The sequence below is a fragment of the Oxyura jamaicensis genome, chromosome 5 (assembly GCF_011077185.1).
Source record: "Oxyura jamaicensis isolate SHBP4307 breed ruddy duck chromosome 5, BPBGC_Ojam_1.0, whole genome shotgun sequence".
Taxonomy (NCBI): Eukaryota; Metazoa; Chordata; class Aves; order Anseriformes; family Anatidae; genus Oxyura; species Oxyura jamaicensis.
In genome coordinates this window covers 38,383,111-38,409,753 of record NC_048897.1, presented here as the reverse complement: position 1 = coordinate 38,409,753, position 26,643 = coordinate 38,383,111, and the positions used below count along the sequence as shown (strand labels likewise).

At 36.5% G+C, this 26,643-nt stretch overlaps 2 protein-coding genes across 5 annotated transcripts; one reads left to right on the top strand and one right to left on the bottom strand.

The window, feature by feature from the left end:
- Positions 1-6,226: 6,226 nt before the first annotated feature.
- On the bottom strand, positions 6,227-23,434 carry CPSF2 (cleavage and polyadenylation specific factor 2). Of its 3 annotated transcripts, none has more exons than XM_035327871.1 (15): positions 23,063-23,434; positions 22,646-22,831; positions 21,355-21,514; positions 21,156-21,261; positions 19,504-19,633; positions 18,323-18,438; positions 17,572-17,759; positions 16,861-17,151; positions 15,651-15,751; positions 15,128-15,328; positions 14,303-14,455; positions 12,953-13,178; positions 10,791-11,090; positions 9,722-9,856; positions 9,524-9,616 (listed from the first exon to the last, which is right to left on the bottom strand). In XM_035327871.1, the coding sequence occupies exons 2-15, from the start codon at positions 22,792-22,794 to the stop codon at positions 9,524-9,526; spliced, it is 2,349 nt and encodes a 782-aa protein (XP_035183762.1). In that variant the 5' UTR covers positions 22,795-22,831; positions 23,063-23,434. The 3 variants fall into 3 exon arrangements, with proteins under 3 accessions (XP_035183761.1, XP_035183762.1, XP_035183763.1); XM_035327872.1 differs by having other exon boundaries at positions 23,208-23,434; XM_035327870.1 differs by lacking the exon at positions 23,063-23,434 and having other exon boundaries at positions 6,227-9,616; positions 22,646-22,794.
- Positions 23,435-23,484: 50 nt separating this feature from the next.
- Positions 23,485-26,482, top strand: NDUFB1 (NADH:ubiquinone oxidoreductase subunit B1). Of its 2 annotated transcripts, none has more exons than XM_035327879.1 (3): positions 23,485-23,614; positions 24,263-24,404; positions 26,178-26,482. In XM_035327879.1, exons 2-3 carry the CDS (start codon positions 24,265-24,267, stop codon positions 26,212-26,214), a joined length of 177 nt encoding a protein of 58 aa, XP_035183770.1. In that variant the 5' UTR covers positions 23,485-23,614; positions 24,263-24,264; the 3' UTR covers positions 26,215-26,482. The 2 variants fall into 2 exon arrangements, with proteins under 2 accessions (XP_035183770.1, XP_035183769.1); XM_035327878.1 differs by having other exon boundaries at positions 24,260-24,404.
- Positions 26,483-26,643: the final 161 nt, after the last annotated feature.

Sequence of the window (26,643 nt, the reverse complement as noted above, 5' to 3'; positions counted from 1 at the left end):
AATTGCCAGTATTTTATTTGAAGCAGTGACTTGAACATGCAGTCATTTGTATTGGAATTTCTTTTTAAACATAGGAAAGAAGAGATGTTTGCACAGAAATTCTCTAATTTCATCTGACTGCAGCAAGATAAATTACTTTTCATCTCCAACTACGTCTTCTACAATATTCTTTAATGATGTGGCTAATAGTAACTAGCAAAGAGAATTCTGAAATAAATTATTTCTATAGCTACTGGATATGACAAAGAGTCCTCAAAAATCTGTAACATCCTTGATGTTTTATCATTCAAGACAGCTAAAGAAAATTCCACATTATCACTAGGAATGCAATGTTCTGAAAAGACTGTTGGTTTTAGCAGTTCTGAATGTCATTTCATCAGAAGCAAGACAGAAAGCAATAGTTTTTTCCCTCAGTTATGTTTTTCTAGGAGTAAAATTCATGGTTCAAACATGGCAAAACACAATCTTTCACAACTGCTATGCAAGAGATTTTCTGACTAGATCACTGGGATGTTTATTCCATGATTCCTACTAGTTTTATAAGACAAGGTTAAGGAATAAGCAGCAATGCAGAGCCATACAATTTCCATTAGCCTAAGAGATCCTATAGCCTAAGAGATCCCATTGGAGTGAAGAATTCAAATCCAGTACAGCCACGTCACATACAGGCATTCATTCACACATGCCCAAAGAACAGCAGCTTCTCTCTCATTCAGCAGTCAGTACCCTACAAGTTTAGGGAAATAATCATCAAGCCCTCCAAGCTATCAAATCTATATGTCCTAATTTACACCTGACTTCAGAACTGCCATTTCCACAAGCTGAAAAGCCTAGAAAAACAGAAACAACAAAGCATCATTTGTTGAGTAAAAAACTTTACAGAAGTCTTGGGTAGCTGCTCAGCTTCCTGCAAATATCCACTGAGGTGCCTGACAAAGTCAGAATATATGGGCTTGTAAACTGGCAAAAAAAAAATAAAATAAAGCATACTGCTTTAATATACTCTTCTCTCGAGCTTAGTCCCTCTACTATACAAAAGCATTAAAGACCACCACCCATCCATTGTATCCCACCAGCAAACAGGCACTCCTAAAGGGGGAGAATTGTGCAAAGATCTCAGGAGACCTAGTGCAAGAAACCCAGTGGATACAGAGCAAAGATCTCAGGTTCTCATGTTCTGAAACACATCCTCCAGTTTCCATAGGTAGCATAGGAACACTAGGCTCCTATTCAACTAAATGACATACCTGTGTAGTAAAAGAGTAATTTCTCCCAAGCACGGTAGCAGATCAAGGAGTAGAAGACTTGTACAGATGCAACACAGAAAATGCTCTGTGCTGGAGGAGATAATTACACTGAGTGTTATAAACATAAATCACAAGTAGACTAAGTCTGATGATCCAGAAAATAATTCTTTTGCACGTTCTACATAAGCATAATTAGACAATCAAATTGGAATCTGCCTGTCTTCACCAGTTCCCTCTTTTCCCTCATGTCTTCCTTGAAGCACACCATTCTGCTGGTGCAGACTTGTCCAACCATACTAGACATTAAAGATGCCTTGCTCTCTAATTCTTACCTGTTCATGCTGAGTCATGGGCTAGCCACCAACTTCAGGGCTATAAATTAGGCAATGACAAAAGAGATCTTGGAATCACAGACAAGCAGCTCACTTGACAGTTTTCCAAAAAACATAACCTGCACTGTACTTTAGCAGTTCTCATCAGTGACAGAAAGGAAGTCAAAGCTCTGCGCAGTAAGGCGTGTGCTGCAATGATGATAGGAAAGAGAGATTTTACATTTGCACAAACATAAGTATACAGCAGGCTTCCCAAGTGCAATACCCATGTATCTGCCCTGTTAGAGCTACAATACACAGAAAACATAGCCGAACACTCGCAACAAGAAATTAAGGTTTACAACAGTCTACATTAAAGAAATTAGTATTGTTTTAAGCAAATTTGAAAAGCTCAAGGATTTTCAAAAAAGGCTGATCATAATCATGAGAAGTCACTCAATATGAGGAAATTTTTTCAGCATTTTTCATTATTTAGGAACTCAGCTATATATGAAATCTGGAATTCTGGAATTAAGGGGAATTTTTAATCACACTACATGTGATTGAACAGCCGAATGAATTATTAGGTGACAGAATGCCATTATCAAGAGTTAATGAAAAAAGCATCTGCAGTAGATACAGGAGTAAATATCTTAGTCCAACAGGTCACACAGTTGCTTATTCAAGAATTTACTGACTAATGCTTTGACCAGTGACAGTGAATGGCATATATATGGCATATATTAAACATTCATGAATGGACAAGAAAACAGTGTCTTGTAACTTCTCATTGTTGTTGCCAACCCAGTATCAGTTGGTAATGCATACATTGCCAAGAACACCCATGATTTGCCTTCAGTGCTCTTTATCCTTTTATTCACCAATATCACACATCATTCCAACCTCTCTGATCATAAGACTCTGTACAAAAATCAGATTTGCAACCTTGTGCCCCTAATCCTGCCCTTACCCATAATCTAAACTATAAATTAAATTAAGCCAAACCACCCAGCTCAGTACAAAACCATTCACAAACCATTTGCAGCCATCAAACCTGGACCTGCAGACCCTGCATTTTTATTTATGGTTAAGTCTAACTCTTTCTGATGCTGGTAATAATTCTAACCTAATCTTACCGTGAAGTAAAACATGTACACCATTCATGTCTCCTGACAGGCTTGCAGACACTGAAAAATCTGCCAGTGAAAGTCTCCCCTCCCAAATCTTAACCTATGCCTAATTTTATAAATTATAGTCGGCAAGATATCCATAACCCTCTCAAGCAAAGCAGAACATCATCTCTGTGGAAAAGTCATTAGCTTTGGACATTTCTCCTTACTTTCTACACTGCCTAGGGCTCTTTGTTCACTCCATCTATACCTTACTTCCCCAGTCTCAAGGAGATCCTTAGTTTCTTTAAGCTGTTCAACTTTAAGGAAAAAATATTCCCCCAGTAGCTGGGAGGCTTATTTCAAAACAATTTTGAAGTTGTTAGAGCACACGTTCTGACAGCCAAAGAAAAAATCCATTCACAGATCAAAGAAATAACTATGTAATTTGGAAGCTATTTCTTTGTTTAAAAACAATCAGCTGAATAGTCTTGCAAATGTAGCAGTAAAATTACCAGAAGTGTGAAGCACTCAAGTTGTGTACTGCTAGGTGTACGACTATTAACTCTTGTATATACAGCACACACGGTGCTGCCTCTAGCTGTTTCTGATATCATACGCACATGCATTAAAGAAAAAAGCTTGAATTTTGTGTTACAAACAATTATGTAAATTACTCATTTCCATATACCAGCTTAAAGGCACTCTTTTATATATAATTAGCAGCAAGACCACTAGTCAAATATTCAATCTTTCTGACGGTTGCCTTGAACACAAAGCTGACCACTTACTTCACTATATATTCTAATACCTCAATTATCAATGCAGAGTCAGATTTATTTTTTTTTAAAGCTGGCTTTTTACAGCAATTCCTCATAAACATAGAACTTGCAATTAGTACCAGAAATCTTGACTGACCAAAGGCAACGCACAATATTAAAGGAAATAAGGTCATTAATTTATGATGGCATTATGTAAAATGCAATCAAATAATAATTAAGCTGTTAAAACAGTGTGAACAGGCTGCACAGAATGAAAAAACAAGTGTAGTTTCAGAAGATGATACTGCCATTCTGATATTTTACAGTTATTGGGTTTGGAAGGTTTGGACTATACACGATTTCTACTTTTTCCAGTATAGCATTTTGTTTTCTTTGTCTGCTCTATACAAGAACCAGAAGAATTTAACACAAGCTGAAATTTCAGCAGTCCCCTCTTCCCAGGAACGAAGCAGTAGCCTGTGGGCACAGCGTAACTCAGAGCGTATTTCAAAAACATCGAGAACTAATGGAAACAGTACTAGAAGTAATTAAAATGCCATTTCATACAAGAACAAAAGTAATATTTTGACACTTCTGGAAGAGAAACGAGAACTATGAAAAGTCGCTATGAATTTCTTTGATAAACACGATGTTAACTGCTCAAGTCATCGATTCACAGACACAAGAGCTGAACTGAAGAACTGTTGCCATCAGCTCCCCCGGAAGCAGATTAGGATCATGGCTTGCAATACCAGAGTGGTTTTTGACTCTAACAAACTAAATTTAGACCCAGTTACATAAAAAATACTAATAGCCTTAACACTTTTAATCAGCATAAGAGGTTTAGAGATACACAAATGATTTGAAGTCTGTTGACTAGTTTTATACTGCATTTGCAATATTGTGCATTAGTAAAATCAGGGAGATTATGAAAGAAATACTGAAGCGTAATAAAATTACATAAAACATGAAGAGCTGGCTATACAGACTGACTCCTAACTTTGATACTAACAAAAATTTTACTAGAATAGATCAAAACCAAAATTTCTCTATAGATTCCTGCAGCACAGAGGCTGCCCTAAGCAGGTAATGCAATGCAAGTAGCTACTAGGTTCACAAAGTAGGCTGGACTCTCTTGAAATGCAATATTAACTCTTGTGATCCTACACAGGGCAAAAAATGAAATGGTGATTATCTTTGTGCTGTTGCACACTGCCGATCGATCCGTGGCTAGCGTAACAGCACGAAGCAATCTGGCAGACTTTCAAGTGCCAAGCCTGGCACGGTGATGGGCAATATGCTCTGCCAGCTGCACTGCTTCTTCAGGAGCAGCAAAATGGCAAAAAAAAAAATCCCCACTGATTTTTATGAAATAGTTTGTTATTATGGCTTGCATAGTACCTGCCAATAGTTTATCAAGTATTGATCACATCATGCACAGGGTTCCCCCTCCCCCACGGAATTAACACGTTCCTTGAAAACAGGAGAAGATGGATATGCTACAACCGTTGCCCCAGGCATGTGATAGAATTGCAAAAATAGGTGGCAGCATTGTCATGTGTCCTACCTCCCACTTTTTTGAGAGAAGCTACATCATGAAAACGTTTTCAGGTTCACATCCTGAAGCATCTGTAAGAGACCAGTTAGCTAGACTTTTTTTAAAAAAAAACTTGAATAGCTTTTTGTACAATATCATCAGAAAATGACCCTTAAAAGCTTGTTTCTACCACTGCATCCTAACTGATGGGGAAATGGAACAGGTGACAACTACTGAGTGCCAGGGACAACCAAGTTCTATCTACATCCAATTTCTTTCAAAAATCTTCAAATCCTTTGTGCAATTTTTCTAAACCATTTGAGTATTACTAAAGATACCAAGAGATTACCCAACCTTCTTCAGAATTATTTCTGAGGAACACTGCAAGCAACACTGAGATGAGCATGCTGTGGAGCTTATCTGGTTGGATTTAGAAGGAGGAAAAAAAAAGATCAACTTTGAAGCAATTACTGTAAAATATTTTTCAAGGAAAGTATTATTGCTGATACCTTACTAGGAACTTCTGCAGCTGATTGCTCTTCCTACTAAACTAGAAACATCAGAGGAAGCAGCAGTTTCTTCTGTAGATTAGAATAACTGCAATGGCATTCCATTAGACTACAACTTTAAACAAGCCCTAATAAAAAATTAGCTTTCAGCTTCTTAGCTATTACACATTTTTTCTTAGCAGGACACATTTTCAGTGACTTAAGCTGGCTCACACTAGATCATGTTTTTGTTCTGATTTACATAGATATAAACCAGTCAAGGAAGTCACTGTGCTGGGTGTCACAATTTTATGGTTTAGTGCTGGTGAGACAACTACACCAGGCTCCTCGCAGAAAGGCCAACTGAGTTAAATGACAACTCTAAGAAGGTACCAACGAAGACATCATCCATGAGAAACTGAACACTCCAAGACCTCTCACTTAATATCTGTGTTTTAAAGTTCATTCTTTGTAATTGACACCTGAAATATTTCTGTAAAACTGATTAGCCACAAAGGAAATAATTGTGGTCGTATCTAAAAAAAAATCCTTTCCACGCTGGACATGGAATAGTTATTTTGCTGCGGAAGTTATGCCATTGCAATTTGACAATAAATATAAGGCTTTCTTTACTTCATCTTAAATATCAACACAGGCACCATAGCCACACTACCACATGAGAAACCCTCCCCTTTGATTTCCTTCTGTAATTCTCCAAAGCCAATTTTAGGATACTGGTGTCAGCCTTGGACTGCGTTGGACACAAGGTGTGTTTTGTTGATGTTGTTGTTTTGTTTTTTAACTGAAACTACCATCTTTCCAAATTCGTTTAGAACTCCCTCAGAAATACCTTTTGGAGAGGTATGCAGCACTTCAGAAAACCTGCACTGAAAATGAGTAATTATCTGAGAAAACAAAAATACTATTGAAATCAACTATGTGCTCATTATTAAAGTTTGTGAATACCAGCCTGCAGTGACAGACTACTTTTTGGCAGATGCTTAGCTCATTATCATTCAGCTGCTGAACCACAGATCCAGCTTGCATCACCTAAGAGGATTACGCAACAACAGGCAGGTTATTACTGCTTACAGCTCAAATACTGAACTAGCTTCTCCATAACGTTTTGAGCTTCTACGGATCCTTCTTTTCAAGGAAAACAGATCCATGGCTTATTGGAAGTTCTATTCAGAAATGATGTAATTTATTTTACTTTGTATCAAAGTGCTAATACATAACCTATCAAGGAGAATATAATTTATAGTGCACAGCATGAAACTATATAGTTCTTCCATGCCTCCCATACTTACCAAACTTTCACACTCTATCTACAGGTAAGAAAAAATACTTGTCAATTAACAGATATTTAAAACATTGCTTCTATATTCTACATTAAGCAAGTATTTCAGAGCTCAAAAGTACTCTTCTTTAACACTAATACTGCCCACATTGACTTAGCTAACTATCCTGTTCCGTGTTTACAACCAAAAAAGCACGTGACAGCAAGTTGCATTTAAAGTGAATATTACTGACACGTTTTGCTCCTTGAGTCATAACAGTCAGAAAGTCTCAGAGGATAAATTCTAAAACTATTTGAAGTATTTTTAAAAATAAAGTGTTTTAAAAAATAAGTTTCAACACATTTTGAAATACTTACACAGTTTTCAGATCAAGACCTAAAATTCTGTTTACTGGGTAGCAGATTTGACTGTCTATCATCTTCATCACCATCACCTTTTTAAAACTACAAAAACATTTAACAGCCATGAAACAGAATATTGTGCCGTTTTTCAGATCATTACAGTAAAATTTATTTTGCTGAAGTCTCTGAAAGTTTTAGTGGTTGAAGTGTTTTCCCCAAGCAAAACACTCTCCTTTCCCAACTGAAATACTAATACATATCATACCTTATTAAAGCAATCTTGATTCTGCACAATGTGTTTTGGGATAGAACCATCTATAACAATTACTGTCACACAGTGCAGCTGCAGCCTGTGATGTTACTACAGATGTCCTGTACTCTTCTTCCTCCCTTTCACCAGCCCACAAATCCAACCTTCCCCTGTCCCAGAGCTCAGAGAACTACTGTTACCCTGCACATCAGCTTCCTAGGTCTCATTTGAAGCAGAACAGACTCTTTAGTGATGATGCTACATTGTCCTTTAACAGGACACACGGGGATTTAGTAATTGATAACACTAACATTTGTTAAACTTAACTCAATTTGAAACAATAAGTTACAAAAAAAATGATAGAAAGTTTGGTGATCATGCTGTCTTGTCTTTGCCTCTTTCTTAAGAATAGCATTTCTTTAATTTGATTTCCTAAAGGTTTTAAAATTTTATTTCGATATTCCATAGCGCCTTATGTGATCTCTGCCCACCCCAAGCCTCCAAGTTAAAAGCTCTAAGGCCAATATGATTATGTAAAAAGGAATGCACTTTATAAAAGTTCATTAGTATCACCAACAGTAATACAATAGTATTCACCAGCAAGCACCCAGTATCATTTACACAGCACTGCTCCAAAACAGCTACAAAAACAGAGCATTTCTAAGAACTTCTAGTTGTCAATGTAATAGAAAATAAACCTTTTTCTATATATTGTTGCCAAAGAAGTGTTGAGCTGTTTAGTCATTACTAGCCAAGATTTTTGCGTGTCACAAAAAACTTTCTCACTTAGCATTACATTTTCAAGTGTTTTACATTTTTAGTATCTAGTTCTAGCAGCTTGGTTGATTTTTTTTTGGTTTGTTTTGTTAAGCATGGACTTCAATTTCAAGTTACTATTTTAAACAGTATAAATCATCTGTAGATCAGATAAACTATTAGTCAAAAATGAATTGCAAGGTAAATTATGTTACCATTAATAGCCCACGGGGCTATTTTTTTGCCACTTTGTCAAAAAATTTTATTTAAACATATACACAGAGAGCGCATATGACTTTGCTGTTTTATGTAAAAACAAATAGGCAACCCTCCACTGTCAAAACTGGTGGTTCACAGATGGGAGAAAATGGAATTAAAGAAACTCTCAAGAGGCCATTTGTATGCATAAATTAATTTCTGAGAAGTTAAGCCACAGAAATCTGTACTCATCTTCACCTAAAAAGTAAGTACAATTTCCAGCATCAACAACTACAATAAATCCCATTGTCAAAACGTGCAATAGTATGGAACATGGCACGAAAGCATTAAATACATCACATGGACTCAGATCTCCAGATAAAGGATCTTCTTGAACTTGGTTCATGGCACTTTGAACAAACAGCTGTGCATAGATAAAGGCTTTAGTCTTTGAAAGTATTAAAATTAGAATTCAAAAGACTTTATAGTTGGCATAACTCTGCAAAACAAGAAATTACAAATTCAATAAGTTTGTACAGAAGTTACTCTGAAGCACACAATCACTAGATTTTAAGCTGCCTCGCCATTTTCTCCAGTCGTCTTAATGTACCTGTTCAAAGCAATTTTTTGATCCTGCAGATTAATACTTCATATAGAATATGAAATGCTGTACTGGAACAAACAAGTAAGAGTGGACAGCAACAACATTAAAACATGGCCAGATGAACACTGGGGGAACGTTTAGGTAGTCAACTTTAAGTGGGCTATTAAAAACATAACTAAACTCCAATTCAAACAAACGGGCTCAAGCCACTTCCAAAAAGGACAAAAACCAGTTCCATATTTAATCGTATTTTAGAATAGAAGACTAGAATAGTCTTTAGAATAGATAGACTTTGTACTCTTTGGCAGAGAATCTATCAAACCATAACATGTCCTGTCAATGTGAACCTTTCCTGAGAAATAGTTCGTAGCCATAAACTCATTTATAATGTGTTGTGTGGGAGATGGCAAGTCATAACAGTTTGAAAGTCAAGAACATGGAATGTACCAACAAGTTTATAAAGAGTGACAGTAGCAGTTATTTACATGTTCAGGGTAGTTAACTGCTCTTTATGAATTACTTCTCCCTTGTATAAATTAGAAAACTACAAAAAGTCAAAACTGAGAGAACTCCTCGTCATCTTTACAAGTTCAAGTAAAAACACCTTTGCAGAACCTCCTTTAGACAATAGCATATTGCTTGTATAAAAGGTCTCTTATTCTATAGAAGTCTTGACAGAGACAGCCTTCCAATCCGATGCGCCCTGTTTCAGTCTGAAACAAAAGACATGTTTCAGTTTATTATCTTTACACTAACAAGAAATTTAATTTTCATTTAGAATATTATTTACCAAAGAGTTTAAGACACAGAACACCTACCCTGCGAACAGCTACCAGATTGTTGCAGACAAGCACTCCTCCTACAAATTCAGCTTGTATACCTTCTCGCAAGAGAACTTGCTTGAAGTCAGATAGTCTTGGCTCATTCATAAACACAGACTGGTGTCCAAGAACCTTTAAACAACACACAAAATTTTAATCCTTCTGCTACCTGTTGTCTTCCTTTTTTTCCAAAGATCTCATCATTGTGTTGGCAACAGCATGGCCTATGGATAGGCTGGGGGACTATAAATGTGAAGGTTCTATTTCTGTCTACTTGCAACAAGATGTTTGCAGGAAAGGAAAGCATAGAAATTACCTGTCAAGTAAAAAAAAAAAAAAAAAAAAAAGATTTCTTTCTTCACTCACATATTGCAGACAAAACTGCCCTTGAAGATCTCTTCCAAGACATGTTATGACCAGGGACAGAGCTGCAGTAAGCTGCACTGTTGATCAGTACAGACCCATGACAACTGTCACAGAAGTATGAAAAGACTTTAGAGTTGTCTCCACATTTATCTACCTCCTGAAGCAAACTACATTTAGGACTGTGCAACAGTATTTTAACACGTAATTCGAGGATTAGGAGTTATTTTAATCATTCACTGAAAAATGAACTAACATCTATTCACACATGCAATTACTTTCATTTCAGAGTAAAGAATAACTTAAAGAAAAGATTAAATCAATGAACTTAGATCACTAATAGAGGCAGTGGTGTATGAATTTCCAAGACATGTATTTCTACTTAAGTATATGAAGTAATTCCCATAGCATCAACAAAACAGAACAAGACCCAAGAGTGACTAAATAACTGATTTACAAGTACTAACTACAAATACAGAACATTAAGATCTCATTCACAAATAGTTGGTAACTGTGTGCTAGGCAGTGTTTGTGAATGCAACAGATCATCCTTGCTGAAAAGCTCAAAATCTCAAAGAACAGCAGTAGGCTTAACTAAGAGAAAACCAAACACGATAAACCAGTTTCAGTTAGACTTTCATTTGAATAAGATCACATTTATCAACCACTAAGTACTAGAAAGAAATCACGGAAGTTTCTATACCTCATGAGGTGGCAGGGGTTCTAAAGTAGGAATGATCTCACTCTCCTCACACATCTCCTTGTCGTCATCACCAAAGAGGCTTTTCATGGCCTTTTGTTGTGCAATGACACTAGAGTCCGAAGAAGGCATATCCACTTGCATCTCTAAGTCTTCATCTTCCCTCAGCTCTCCCTCTTCCAAAATAACTCCAGTATCCACTTTTGAAACTCGCATGTCCAGGACACCATCTATCCAAGCCAACTCAGCATCCTTGGCTTTACAGAACTGAAGGGAGCTGACGAGAGAATCTTTTAACCTGACCTGGGTTGCACAAAAATAAAAGTACTGTTGGTTTGATAGAAAATACACAGAGTTCTTACTTCAAGTTTCCAAAATTAGCAGTTTTCCTTTCACCATCTTTCTGCATTGGTTTGACTCAGTCTTCTGGAGAGAGAAAGAAATTGGTATCTCTAAGGCAAGACATTCTGTACTTAAAAAACACAGTTTGTACAAATTTGATATCAGCAGTCAACTTTTAAAAAAGCAGAGAACAATGTCTTTGTTTTTCTTGATTAAAATAAGAAACTTATATGACTGTGAACAAGTTAAATTTATGGCAGGAACAATCACTGACTTGTAAAACATCAGATTTTTTTTTTTTTTTGTGGCCAAGGGATTCTTCAGTTGGCCTTAGTAAGTCTATGGAAAATTTACACAGTTAAATTCAGGTTACTAAATTGCAGCTCCAAACTTCAACCTTCTTTTAAAAAATGATAATTAATATTTTATTGCAAGAGGGGTTGTTGTAAATAGCAGGCTACTGTAAATATCAGACTAAGTGACCAAAACATTTCCCTGATTCCTCTGGCACATTCCAGGACTTGAACTCATTAAAACCCTACTCTGAAGGTCTGCTATCCACATGAGATTGTGCAGGATCACAATAGCAAAATTAAGGCTGCAACTGTACAAATGAAATTGCACCTCATTAACTATCTGCAACATGATTAGCCCAGAAGACATTAGGATTCCAACATCCCACTCTAATTTATTTTCTAATTCAATGTCTCCAATGTACTTCCTCTGTTCAGACAGCTTCCAATTGAAAACAACAACAACAAAAAAATCTTTGAAGACTGAATTACCCCCTTATAAAATAAAACAAACAAGATATGGAGCTATTAATTTTTTACACAGATAAGGATTTTGTGAAAAATCAGAAGTCTCATTTCTTTCACACTGGCAATTGTCAGTGTGAAATCGTCGTTTAAAAAAAAAAAAAAAAAATCACTGCTGTTTTAAGAATCTCCAAACAAGTTAATTTTGAGTAACTGGAGCTTTCTGCTTCCACTGGTAACAGATTTTTCTCTGTAATATAGCAAAAGCACCTCTTTCAACATTTCTACTGATGTTTTTATATTAACTTTAAAAGGACAGAAGGCATAAAAGACTTAATACCTAAACTGTATGTGAAGTGCTTTCCTCTGAACAACTCCACAATTTGCATCAGGACCATGTAAGATTTTCATATGCTTCACACAAATTACCCAAGTTTTCTCATTTTGAGTTTAACCATGAAAACTAAATGCAATGTATTGAAGAAAGTGCAACATTTTATCATTACCTCACTTTTTTTTTTTTTTTTTTGTGAGGAGAAAAGAGGTGGCAAAGGCAGAGGTACCTTTTAAACAATTTCTTTAACAATAACTTGTTCCTGAATGTACTTGCTTATTCCAAGCACTATTTGGGTACAAAGGGTCTCATACTTTTTTTTTTTTCTTTGCTAAGTCTCCTCTTGAGATTAGAGAAAGAATCTGTGTTGCAAGCAGTTGTAGCATACAGTGGTAACCTTATATATAGACGCAACAAATCTACTAAGACTAAGAGTAAAGCAAACTGATGTTCCCATGGACATAAACTTTGCCATCTGCACTACAGGCAACAGTGGACAGATCTCACATTCCAGTTTTGTTTTAAGCACTTAGGAGTAACATTCATTTGAGCATAAGGAGAATGCCTACCCATAAGACAAAAAAGCTGCCAGTGTCAAAATCAAGCGTACACATATGTAGCATTTTGTGTCTCCTCTCCCAAAAAAACAGAGGGCCAAATAAGAAAGCCTGCCAGTACAGCTTTATTACAGTTCTCAGTACTGACAAAAGTAACAAAATCCTGTAGCTTACCTGATAAATATGAGTTTCACTGGTAGCATCTACAGTTTCATGTAGTTTTGGCATGTAAACTTTAATGTCTTTTCCACCAAAAGCTCTGCAACATTCTGCAAGGTCCTGGCTGGCTTCAGGTGGTCCATGGACAATGATCAGTTGTCTTGGTTTCATTTGGTTAATAATTTTTTTAATTGAGTCTCCATCTGAGCGTCCTTCATAGTCAATGTATGTAACCCTAGCTCTAGTTTGAATTCATATAAAAAAAGATTAACAGATTTTTAAGTTTAAATAAAATATTTTGAAGCAGTCAAAGTTGAACCAAAAATTTTGATTTACAAAATGAAAAATATTTAAATTATTCTACATGAGAAAAAATTGTCATCACAAGGCATTTTATGGATCAGTAAAATAAAGAATTATCAACTATCAGCACATACATATATTTAACACTATAAATTCCCCAAATTCACTTACATAGTTATCAAAACGTGACTTAAGAGTATGTAAGTTCAATCTTTTCTAGCAAAATATATGTACACACTTGCATATCTGTGCTGACAAACTATTGTATCATTTGCTCTTCCTTTTCCACTTCTCCTCACATAGGAACTAAAGTGCATATTTAAGAATAAGAGCTGTAAGATTCTGTACCATGCTCCCAGAAAGGCTAGTAAAAAGCTAATTGTGATTAACCTGGAGAAAAAAAGAGAATCCTATCCCACTTTCTCAATTCCAAACTAGCTTTTTTACCCAATCTGCACAATACCCATGCCACTATTCTAATAGCATGGACTAAGGCTCATAAAGCTCAAGACTCACTGGATACATACACAGCTGCAAACAATACAGTACACAACATTTTTCATAATGAGCTCCCCACAACACACTGTCTTTCCCTACAAGCAATGATACCAGCACACGCTAAGTAGCTCCAAAGAATCCTCTAGCATCAGAGACTTTGGAGGACAGACTCAGGAGACACATGTAGTACTGGAATTTTCCCATTATCCCTTTAAAATCACACAGGTAGCAAGCAGAATTCAAAGCAAAACAGAATGTGAAATATAGGCACTATTAACAGCTGATACTACATTGGCCTACATTTCCTATTAGCACTTCTACAAGAGACCCTCTTGTTGCATGAGAAGCGTAGCCATTGCCTACTGTTACAATGTAAAAAACCGATCAAATATTTTTTTTTTCCTTCTCAGTTAGGAAAAAAAAAAAAAAAAAAAGGAATTTCAGCTTGAACAAACCGTTTTGGAAAGAAGGCAAAACAGCTGAATGCTGGTTAAAACGCTTTGGCTTTCTGAACAGTACCTTCCTAGCTATGAAGTTACCAAAAATCAGAACAAAGCCACTCACTTAATTTCCATGGATTCTGTTGCTGAAATACATTTGGTGGGAACATCTGATAAATCCTGGTCCATAGGCTCCTCTCCATTTGTCAAACCAGATTCTAATTTGCTTTTTTCTTCTTCTGTTGCCTGAAGTTCTGGAACTAGAAAATCTTCAGGTCTAAAGGGTGAAAGGCATTTTGTTTTTAATAGTCTTACAGTAACTGCAAAGCACTACATAGTATAGAAACAAGTAATCCTCACTATAACTACTGACTTCTTTTAGAACTGTTAGTGCTAACAGTTTTGTTACACTGGCCTTCAATATTTCACATGTGAACAGAGCTCATTTGGAAAATGTCACTTTCATATCTAAAAAAAATGCTTTTGATATCTTGCAGAACACTAGCAAGTTGAGGGTTTCTAGCATGTATTCCTCACATAAATAGTACAAGTATTGCTAGATTTTCTTAGGTTGAAAGATGCTCCTTCCTGTTGTAGTAAATTTATCAAAGTTACGTGTCATTTAAAGTAGAAAAAAGTCAGGTTCAAAAAAAAATAATCTTCTCTCTCAAAAATAAAAGCAAGAAAAACTGTAGTGAAAACACAACATAAGAGATGTAAGCTCATGCCAAGAATCAGTACCTCCCAGCTTCAATCCTTATCAGAAGTTTCCTGTGAAACTTAGCACAAACTGTTTTACAAAAGCCATTCAAATGTTACTGTGTTTAGGAGAGAGTATAACAGTGTAGCAAGGGAGAGAATGCTGGTTTTTATTTTTATTATTTCTGTTTTTGAACTACTTCATAGTTGTTACATGTTACTAAGCACTATCACTGCTTTCTCTACATACTTGATAATCTCGCCATATTCATCCCATTTGATTCTTTCTTCGGGGGCTGGAAACATTGGATAAGATTTCTTGGCTTGTTTGAAGAAGCTTCCTTTCCGGCTACCTTCACCCTTCATCATCAAATCATGTTTGGTCTTATGTACAGTTGGCTGATCGATATCCTCTTCGGCATCACTCTCATCACTGGAATCGATATCTGCCCTGAAATGACATTCCAAGAACAGCATTTTCTTTTTAATTCAGCTTTAGAATTACATAAACACACTGACTGAAAATTAGCAGTCGACACTGACTAAGGACAAGGACAGTTTATGCATCTGAGAAGTTGTTCACATACAGCAGATGAAACAAGTCTATCGTAACGACAGATTAAAGACAACCATTACTGACTCCGCAATGACCTCAGACAAACCTATCGAAACCACGATTTCCATTTATCCCTGTAAACAGCTGACGCATCAAGCTGATCACACAAATATCAACTCTAACAATAACAGCAGAATGCAACAGCCCACATACTTACTCTTTAGACTGTTCTAACTTTTTAGCTGCTTCTTTCTTCAGTTTCTCCTTTTCAAGGTATTCTTCAAGTTCTTTTCCTTCCAACTTGACACGTCTTCTCAACTTAAAGATAGAATAAAAATTAACATTACTGTGACTAGCTGATGTGATTTTAGTATTTCTCCTGTACAATGCTGGTAAGATAATATTTATATTTAAGTATCAAGGGCAAATGCAACTTGTTTGTCACATACAGAACAAGAATATGTAAATGTGTGGCACCTTAGCATGGCAACATCGTGACAATGTTATCAATTAGCAGAGACTAACACAAAAACATCTCTACGGTATCAAAATAAATTAGCTTTATAAAAATTCCTTAAAACATCTTCAGGAAACATCTCGCTTCAATAACTGAATGCAAATACTTTATAATGAGCAGTGGTTTTTTTGACCTTTGTGTAACTAACAAAAACAGAACCTTGCAAAATGCTATACTAGTACACAAAGCAACATCAATTTTTTCTTGTTTTCCAAAGAACAAATCAGAATATAGGTCACAATGGATAACGCAGAAATATACTAATAAGTCTAATACTGTAATTGAACATTTCCAATCCAACCTAAAAGTAAAAGCAGGCTGCATCATCAGGATTGAAGTTATCACTGCCCACCAACCACTGGGGACTCCTGTGAATTACCAGCATTTACCTGACACAGGTACACTACTTGAAAATAATTTGAAAACAAGAGCAATAACGAATTGTATTCTTTTAATTCCTAAATCTCACTTATCTTTTTAATTCTGGTGCAATATACTACACTCATTTGACTCAATTCCCCCCTCATCCCAAACCAAAGTGATTTCCAGCAAGAATAATACATAGCATATTGTGATCTGCATCTAAACTGTAAGCAGTTTTGTTTTAACAATAAAAAAAGACATAAGAAGTGTTGTTTAATGATAAATTTTTAAAAGCAATTTCATGCTCATCTCTGTGGAATATTAATTCTACCACACCACTGAAAAATAATTTGCATTTTCTAATGTAAGATTTATTTTTATGTAAGTTTATCCTTAACGTGTTATATATGCAACATACTTATTTCAGATTTCCTTCCACCACTAGAAGCATTTTCAGCAGGTCAAAAAGAAAACTAAATTCAGTTTTGCTTCTATTCCCCCATATGGCCCACAACAAAAACTTTTAGATAAATGGACACATTCTTACCTCAATATCTATAACTTTCTCAGAAGGATTATCTATCAGGAATCGTGCTAATGTTCCAGGTGTAGTGCGGTAAGTTAAAATTATAGAGTTTTTGGAATCCTGGCACCACTGAATGAAAAGGTCTCTTGAAAATCCACACTCTAAATCAGGTTGACTGGCAAGAACAACTTTTGGACTAGGCACTCGAGCCAGATCAGAAAGACTATGGCATAGGGAGAGATGGCGGAATTGAAAAGGATTGTTTCTCTTGTCTTCAAAGCACCTCATCAACTTATCGCTCATCCATTCAACCTAAAATATATATTAAGAAAAAAATATTAATAGGAATACAAGCCCTGTAAAAACGTACAAACCTGACATTAAGTAATGGGTGAAATGTGTGTGATAACATCAAGGTTTCTCAGCGTGTATAGAAATAATGCTGAGTGTAAACACCACAGAAGTGAGTACTTTTTAATACCTATATAATATGCTAACAATCCTTGTGATTAAAAAGAAAGTAGAAACAAGTATCAAGAAGCACAGCAGTAGTCATGACTAGACACTGTGTCACTTGATCAAAACATTTGAGAGACTAATACCAACTCTAGAATAAGGTAACACACCCAGTCTGTTTTTTTAAACACTGTTGAAAAGAAAAAAGCTCTTGAATATACATCCTGTTATCCTCTTCACAATTGCATTTTAAAATGAAAACAAATCAAATCAAACCTGTGATTTAGAGAACTCTACTACATTGTAGCTGACATTATTCAGAAGTGCTAGAGAGTAGACTCCTAATCCTGCATCTTTTGTTCTCCAGATCTGATCAAGAAGTTGAGCGAGTTCCAGAACTCTGCCTGCTGTATCCACAGCTATTAATACATTTCCATCACCTCGTAACGTCTCCAAAACATTAGCTAAAAAGAAATAAAAAAAAAGTGCTTACACTTTAAACCACAACTAGGGTCTTTGTGGGGTGGTGGTGGTGGTTTTTTTTTTTCCCTCCTATATCACACTGACAGTCATTAATCAAAAGCAAATTGAACTCAAATAAATTAAACTTCAAGACAGAACCAAAACCACATTTACAATTAAATTAAAAGGAGCTGGACTTTTCTTGGTAGCTCTGAAGATCCCACTGCCTTGATGCTATTTTTTTAAAATAGATAAATACAATCTGTAGAATGGAGCTAAAAAAATTGCATTATGGAAGGTCAATTAAAAATTCCTTAAGAAATAAATTGATACTGGGTAAAATAGCCAATTTTCAAACATAGTTTTATATAGGGTACAATTATTTGTTTTTAGGAAAATGTTTTACCTACAGGATCAGTACCATCAGGAAAGACTAATTCAAAATTTGTTAAATTTTAATAAAGATTCTTAATTTAGATGCTGGTGACCTTCTTACAGAAAAACAACTTAGACTGACTAATAAATCCTGTTACTGCTATCTTGAACCCCAGAACAGAATACATACTCAGTAGCTGCTCATCCCGTTGCTTCCTCCTGGGTTGTACATAAGTAGCATTAAATGAATCTGTAATAAGCAATGAAGGCCTGCTCAACATTTCCAAAGAACATCCATTCAGATGGCTGTGGAAAAAAAGGCCAAAACTCACTTTCTGCATTTCCATTTTACAAGAAAAAATAAGAAGCTAGCTTCCAGATTTTCTCATGTACAGAAGTCAAACTCCTCGGTAATAGAAAACTAGTGTATCACATATAAACAAATCAAAGAGCTTCTTAAAGAAAAGACTTTAGACCAAGAATAAGAGGATGTTTAAGAAGAGTCAAAGTCCTATTGAACAAGTAATTATGAGAAGGTTGACACATAGCATAAATATATTTAATATCTACAATTGATTATTAGTAAGAATAAAGGAAGTTTCAATTAAGTTTATTTTTCTACCTTCTCTTCTTATTCCCCAAAGCCTCTTTCATAGAACTTTAATTAGACCTGAAACAGACCTATATTACAGCCTGGAACAGGTTCCCCAGAGAAGGAGTCACAGCACCCAGCCTGCCATGATTTAAGAAGCATTTGGACAATGCTCTTCAAAATGTGGTTTAATTTTTGGAAGATCCTGTGTGGAGCCAGGAGCTGGACTCAATCATTCTTGCAGGTCTCTTCCATTTTGGGACATTCTATGATTCTAAGTTTCAGTGATTAAATTTGGCTTGATGCATAATACAAAACAAATTAATTAGAAAAATTTATCTTATTTCAATGTTTATTTTCTTGCCTTTCTTCTTTTAAATAGGCATTTTAAAGAAGGAAGACAGGACATGAGAAGTTTCCTGTCAGGTTTTATTTAAGGTAAAAAAAAATGCGTATTTTTCTTTAGTAATGACTATTGTTTTCTACATGACGATGAGAAGCTTTATGATATTATTTTCCTTCCTAAACTTGCAAGAAAAGCTTTTCCAAGCTGCACAGATGTTTTCTGAATGTTTCCTGCTTCAAACTTACAAATAAATAAATCTGAGTGGAATGAAGAAACCCTGAGCTAACACTTGTTTCAAATCAATTAATCTGAATGCATGTGAAATTAGCGGTCTCATTTCTGGAAGGGCACTGCTACTTCCATTCCTATTCATTACACAAAATTATGCGCACCTAACATATCTAAGAAATATAGATAGCTACATTGAACTTACATCTCCCTCTTGTGGTTGAAATCAACTGCATAAACAATTTCTTCCTCTCCATCTTTGACAATCTTCCAAATTGTGCCTCCTATCATGTGACCAGCTGGCAATGGTGTGATTGACAGACCATGTCCTTTGCCTACAAAAAAGAACGATCTTTTAAAAACCTCTCAATATTTTAGGTACATCACATGTACTAAAATCCACTATTCTAAATAAAAAGTAAATAAATAACTCCAAAACTATTACCTGAAAAAAAAATCAAATGAAGTGTGAAAATCAGCAGCATCTCTCTCCTTGCCATCTAACCAGTAACTTCATGATGTTACACTTCAAGCAATTCATTTCTACTCTGTCTCCAGAAAAAGAAACTAAAGTGAAGAGCACTTCTTCATGCCGTCTCCCACCAGTACTCAGTGGCATTGCCAAGCTGCTATAATTACAGACCTAAACAGCAAGTTACATAACAAATATATCCCAGGAAAGCAAGTAAGCTGGTGAAAGGCAGACCCCTCTCTGCTGCAATACAAAATGCTTACTGTATCATTTACTTACTGTACTGTATCAAGTACTTAGAAAAAAAAAAACGTTTCTTACACAAACCAGGAATTTGCCAGAACAACAAACAGGCAAGTGAATGAATTGCAAGGAAAGGTGTCTATGTGCTACAGACAGGGATGCCTGATCTTTTCAGCACTACATGCCGCTTTTCTTACTTTAATGCATGGCTGCTTCTTGTCATTCGTGCTAGCCTTGCTCTTTGTCAGAGTAAAACTACAGCAACCATGACTGTTACTCATTGTCTTTGATCCACAACACCAACTAGAACTGCACGACTGCACAGCTTTAACAATGATTAGAACATGCATTATCTTCTTAGATGCATCCATCAAAACTACGAGTCACTTCCATTAAATATGAAAAAATAAGGTGTTTTGACATAGTTGTTCACTAAAACACTTACCAGATGTAAAAGTTGGTAGCACAGATACATCCTTGCTACAAATACCTTGAAAAAGGGCCAGCAGCCTTTCAAGAATGGAAAAGAAAAATGGAAGTGGGATGCCAAATGACAGGGCAAGAATTGCAGCAAGCAGCATTGAGGAGCTGGGAGATACAGCATCATGGAGACAAGCTGCTAAACAGCTTGTGTGTGTCTGTGCAAGAACAGTGTTTCCATTTCATTCCAATCTTTGAATTCGGCAACAGCAAAAAGATGCTGATTATCTGTATGCCACAGTTCCTAGCAATAAGCTACACCGAGTGTCATTCAAAGTCTGCAAAGACCTCGTTAAATCATTCACATGCTAAAACTTAGTAACTGCACATCATTTGTTCTCTGGAAAACTTTCTTTTGTGTTACTGGTTACTGAGGAGCTCTGAGATATGAATAAGTACTTTTTAAAGACATGAACAAACTCCAGGAAAAGTTACACACAAAAAAAAAAAAAAAAAAAAAGGAGAAACCAGTGCCTAAATATGCTCTGGCATAGCCTCCTCCTCAGCTGATACAGACTGGCACAGTGTTACTGAATTCAGACCTGCAAAATGCTTAACTTTCATAGAGATATTCCTATTTAAAAGTTACCTTAACTGTTAGTGAAAGTAACAGAGTCACTAGAAGCAGCTTATCGAAATTGTTCCTTACAGAACAACTTTACCTTTCAAGTTCACAATCTGAGAAAACTTCAGCTGTTGTATCTTATCAAAGGCTGCATCTACATCATCCAACGTAAAGAGTGTAAAATCTTCAGTATTATGGCGGGACTGAAACAAATAAGAAGCACACACAATGTTCAAAAACTTGAGCCATCTACCTTACCAATGATGCTGTGTATTAAAGTATGAACTTAAATATACCTGATAGAGGTCATACATAAACATCTGTCCCATTTTATATACAGGAATAGTTGCATAAATGGCACAATTCAACCCCATTTTTCCAACTGCATATGGGAGAGCACCAAGGTGTAGAGGGTCAGGATGAGAAAGGAGAACAGCGTCAACCTGGTGTACATGTCTACAAAGGAAGGACACAGAAGATGCTGAAAAGAGTTCCGAAAGATATTATACACTTCCAGCTATGACTATTTTAAAACAACTGCACAGTCTGAATGCCAAATAAGAAAATTCAAACCTTTCCAGGTTTAAAAAAACCATAACTAAAAGTCAGAGATATTTCCAAACATTCAAGTAATGTTAGAACTTAAATATGCAAGAGAGTTCTGAAAATGTAACTTCAAGGCCTGGGTCATGTATGAACTTTCAAAAGTTTCACATTAAATTCTTGACTAAAAAGACCTTAATATATACTCCAACACCAGAAAGTTTGTTAACTGAAAAGTCAAAAGTATTTTTGGTACAGTCACATTTATATATTTAAAAACCTAAAACAGACTACAACTTTTCTTCAGATGAGAAAAAAATAGCAAGATCCAAGAGTCAATAATCTTTATATTGATAAGAATCAAATCAAAACTTTTTTTTTTTTCAAATTGAAACAAGTCAAATTATAATTCAGGAAAGGTGGTATACAAAATTTAGATTTTACTTTGAAGAATTATATAGCTAAAAACACAGGATGTTTTATGTTTCATGTAATTGTTATGTTTCAGTCTTTTACCAGCAATCAACAGCATCAGGAAAGTTCCTCACTGTAAACATGCAAGAGTTCAGTACTAAAGACTAGACAAGTTGATGTCTTGACAGGGCTGGGATACTAACAGAAGCCATTTTCTAGACTGCCAGCTTGTTAAACTTGAAACACAAGGCAAGAATTGATCCACTTTATCTTCAACCTCCATACAATAAGGCCTCTCTCATTTAAAACTTCGCTAAACTTCCTAAGTTACTTGAAAGCCAAGGCCAGCCTCCCATAAACTTGATACAGAGCAGAGCATATATAAAAACACAAAACATCCAAACCAAAACAAACTCTACAGTTTGAGAACTACAGTTAATTGAGGATACTCATTGGGCTGAAAAAAAAATACTAGAGATGTTTTAGCAGTATCATCCCCTTCACATAAAGCACATTTTGAGCAAATAAGAACAACTTTGGATGTAACATCACCATATAAATACCACTGACTGGCGTTTTGAAAACTTTCAGAAAAAGACATGACCTATTTAAAGTGTGCGCGCTACTTACTTCCTTAGGGAGTCAATAATGTCCATAGAAAAGTTTTCATCCCAGCCACAGTCCAAAAGAAAACGGAATTCATCTACTTGCAATAGGTAGCACAGGGCAGACTCCTCCTGCACCCCTGAAAGCGTGGTCAGCTTGATAATCGATGTCATTTTTCTGTCCAAGTGTGTGATCTCAGAAAGAACTAATCTGAATGGGGGAAGAAAACATTTTATTAAGTAATCCAAAGGAAAAGTTTATCTACTTAGACCTCCCTCCCTTTCCTTAGATTTCTCTCTCAAGTTCTGAGAACAACACAATGGTGGTGAATAACATTCAGTACAGCTGCTAGATGCCAACTCCTAACTTTCAGATACCAACTTTTGATCCTTACGGGCCTTTTGTTGTTAAAGAGACCTTCGAAGTTTATTAGAAATATACCTTAAAAATAAAATAAGCGATGGCTAGAAGCGGCGCAGGGACCAGCACCGCGCCCCCAGGGCTGCGGCCCCCCGAGGTGTGAGGGGAGCCCCGCACCGAGGCAGACCCCGCCGCTGAGGGGCCGCGCCTCGCCGCCGGGGCTCACCGGGAAAGAAGAGGAGTAAGAAGAGGAAGAGGAGGAGAACGAGGAGATCGGAGCACTGGAGTCCTTCGCTGCCCGGCAGCGGGCCACGCCCGCCGCGGGGACGCCCCGCAGCGGTGCCCCCCGCGCCGCCGCCGCTACCTCGAGGCTGCGGCCGCCCTCAAGCCCCTCGGGGCGCGCCCCCACCGCCGCCTCCAGCCCCGGCGCCGCCGGCCGCCATCTTGTGAGGGGCGGGGAGAAGGAGGAGGGAAGGTGGAAGGGGAACGGGCGGCACCACGGCCGGGCCGATGATGGGGGAGGAAGGAGGCTCCCCCCACTCCCCGTGCTGCCGGTGGGCTCTCCCGGCCTGCTCGCGCCGCCCGTTGCCCTTGGTACGGCCGCTGCGTGGGGCCCGGCGGCGGCGAGGAGCGGTAATGGCGGGCGGGGTAGGGGGGGAAGGGGGTCCTCGTCCTTTCCCTCTTGTCCCCTCTCCTCTCCTCTCTTCCCTCCCTAGGGCCGCGAATGGGTCATTAACTTCTTCGGTGTCTCATAAAATCTCCACCGAAGCTGGGAGGTTGTGGTTTGGGGAGGCCGGCGAAATTCGCTTAATGTTTTTTTACAAACGACCCGTTTTCTTCACCTGTCAGTTCCCACACGTCTCGTTAATGGTAATAAAGCACGCATCTGTAGGATTCTGTGTTACGAAGGCACTTCCAGTGGTCTGCAGAGCAGCGAACTTCTGTATGATTAGATTTTAATGAATAAATTGATGGGTTAAATGCGACTGTTTCACTGGTAATATCTGAGAAGAGCTATTCCCCTCCCATTTTAGGATAAAATCCTATTTCCCAGGGCCAAGAGTCGGTTAGGATTATTTCTAAGAAACTTCTGTATGTATCTGAGAACAATATGTATCCCATAGGAAGTGTTCGGTGGCCCATGTATCTAATAGTGGCCCCCATATCCATTATCATATGGTAGGATCCTAGTAAGTGTAAATAAATATTCCAGGTACGCAACAGCTTCCATTTACAGATTCATTAGCAGCTCTTAACCTGTTACACTTTTCTTTCTAGCAGCCATGGTGAATTTTGCCCAAGTTGTGCGTGATCACTGGGTTCACATCCTCGTTCCCTTAGGATTTGTGATTGGATGCTATTTGGACAGAATGAACGATGAAAAACTGTCAACCTTCCGAAACAAGAGCTTATTATATAGAAGGTCTGCTTTAATTATGCCTTTTAAATACATGCATTCAGTTATTTTGCCAAGTAGACTTAAAGTGCTTCTCTGTTTGTCCTTAGACGCTTAAATATGAAAAAAATAATCAGTAATACTATCAAAATTGGGGGGGGAGGATAAAAGTTTCAGCAAGCATTCCTGATGGGTTTTAGGTCACTGATGCCCTCTGAATATCTGTGCATTAGGATCCATCTTAGTGCTCTTAATTGTGAAAAGAAAGTACATGTAATTCTATCTGTTTGATCATTTAGCCAATATAACTGATTTAAAATAATCAATTGCACCAGTGAATTGTAAGTGTTGATTTGAATAAATTTGTGGAAGCAAGATAAATGCAAACAGTAGTGAATATTAAGACTGATTTGTATCTAAAGAAACTTAGTAGAAGGATGCATGAGATGTACTTGAGATCAAAATAAAATGTAAACACATAGAGATGAATAATAAACTTACGGTGTTAGGAAAGAGTCATCTTAAAAGAATAAAACATAACAATTTGCTTCCATTATGCTTTGCCATTCACAGTGTAGTTATCGTGGCATGGCATTAACTAAATCTTGTTAGATTAAATATTGTTAGTGGCTAGCACTGTTGTTCTTGTAAACAAACATAACTCTGAAATACCACTAATAAAAAGAAATCTTGAAGGATTATAGTAAAAATAACACTTCAAACTTTATTGTAAAATGTACTTCCAAGGAAAATATCTAACAGGGTTTGGGCGGGGGGATTTATAGGGCAGGAGAAAAGTGGGGGAGTGTGTATGTAACATGCATTTAACATTATTTTGTTAACTGGAGGAAGCAGAGTTACAAAGTGCATAAAGAACTAACAAGTTAGGAAGTATTTTCTGTAGGTATGAATTTACCTACTCTCCAAGTCCTTGAAGATTCTACAGTGGGAGAATGAGTATCTTGCATCTTAATGTCGTATGTCAATTTAAAATGGAAAATGATCTTTTTCAGCTCCTAACTAGTTTTTAGTTAACTAATTATTGATTTGAAATCAAGTAATCTGGAAAAATAAGGTATATTCACTTTAGTAGAAAAATCTTTGCCTGTCCAAAGCTTGTTAATTATTAACTCCTGGCCAGTTCTTAGTCATGAAATATGGAAACCATTATTTTGTCTCTGAAGCCTCAGAGGGAAACAGTCATTGAATTTTAATTTTCAGTGGATAATAGCAAGCTTCTGTCTTAAATTTAAAATTATTGCAGCACTTATTAACTCAATGCTTGTGTAAATTTGTTATTAAAAGTAATAATTTTTTAACACAAATGTTTATGTTGGCGATTGCTGTATTTTCACTTTAGGGTATGATTGTATATAGTAATCAGTTTGAGCTTGCTGGCAAATTTCTCACAGAATTAATGCAGTGCATGATCTGTATCAGTTCTAATTTTCCATTACAGCATGGGGTTAAGCAAATAACAGAAATAAAAATCATGCTGCATAGCATGGACTCATCATAGGAATATTATCAGTTTGCGGGTGGATGTTTTTTTTTTTTAACTCTGGTGTCACCTAGATCTGAGTAAGAAAGTAAATGAAATAATTCATGCTACTGTTACATGAGCACTTTGCAGTTGCTGGTGACATTTAGCTGTTATTTCTGCATATTACAAAAACCTCTAAAAAATTTAAGATAAATTTCAAAATCAAGGTATTCTAGAATAACTTATATATATATTAGTAATTATTCTGCAAAAATCATCCTAATTGTAGTCTCTTTTCTGTTTTTCTTTCCACACAGAGAGTTGAAGCCTGGTGAAGAAACAACATGGAAATAAAGACTGTTGATGAAATGAGGAATATTTTCACTTGATTAATTATATGGAGCATTCAAAGAATACAATTACGGTTTTCATCTTAAGACTAATATAAAGCTACAGAAAAGAACACCTGCAATCCATCACTACTAGTTTAATTTCCAGTCATACTTTTTGGAAGATGATTTAATTATATGACTAATTTGCATCCAGGAAGTCTGTAACTGTTGAGAAACTTTTGTCCCTGTAAGTCATGCTCTGGAAAAAGAGGATGTAATAAAGAAAGAAAGAAAAAAAAAAAAACTATGCAAAAATCATTTACGTTGTTATTAATCAGTACGGTGTGGAATTTTATAGCTAATTTATGAGGTGGACTTAAGGGGACACTTAACAAAGGCCCATAAGGCAGTTGGCAGGGATTTTTTTGTTTTGTTTTGCAGGTGTTTTTGT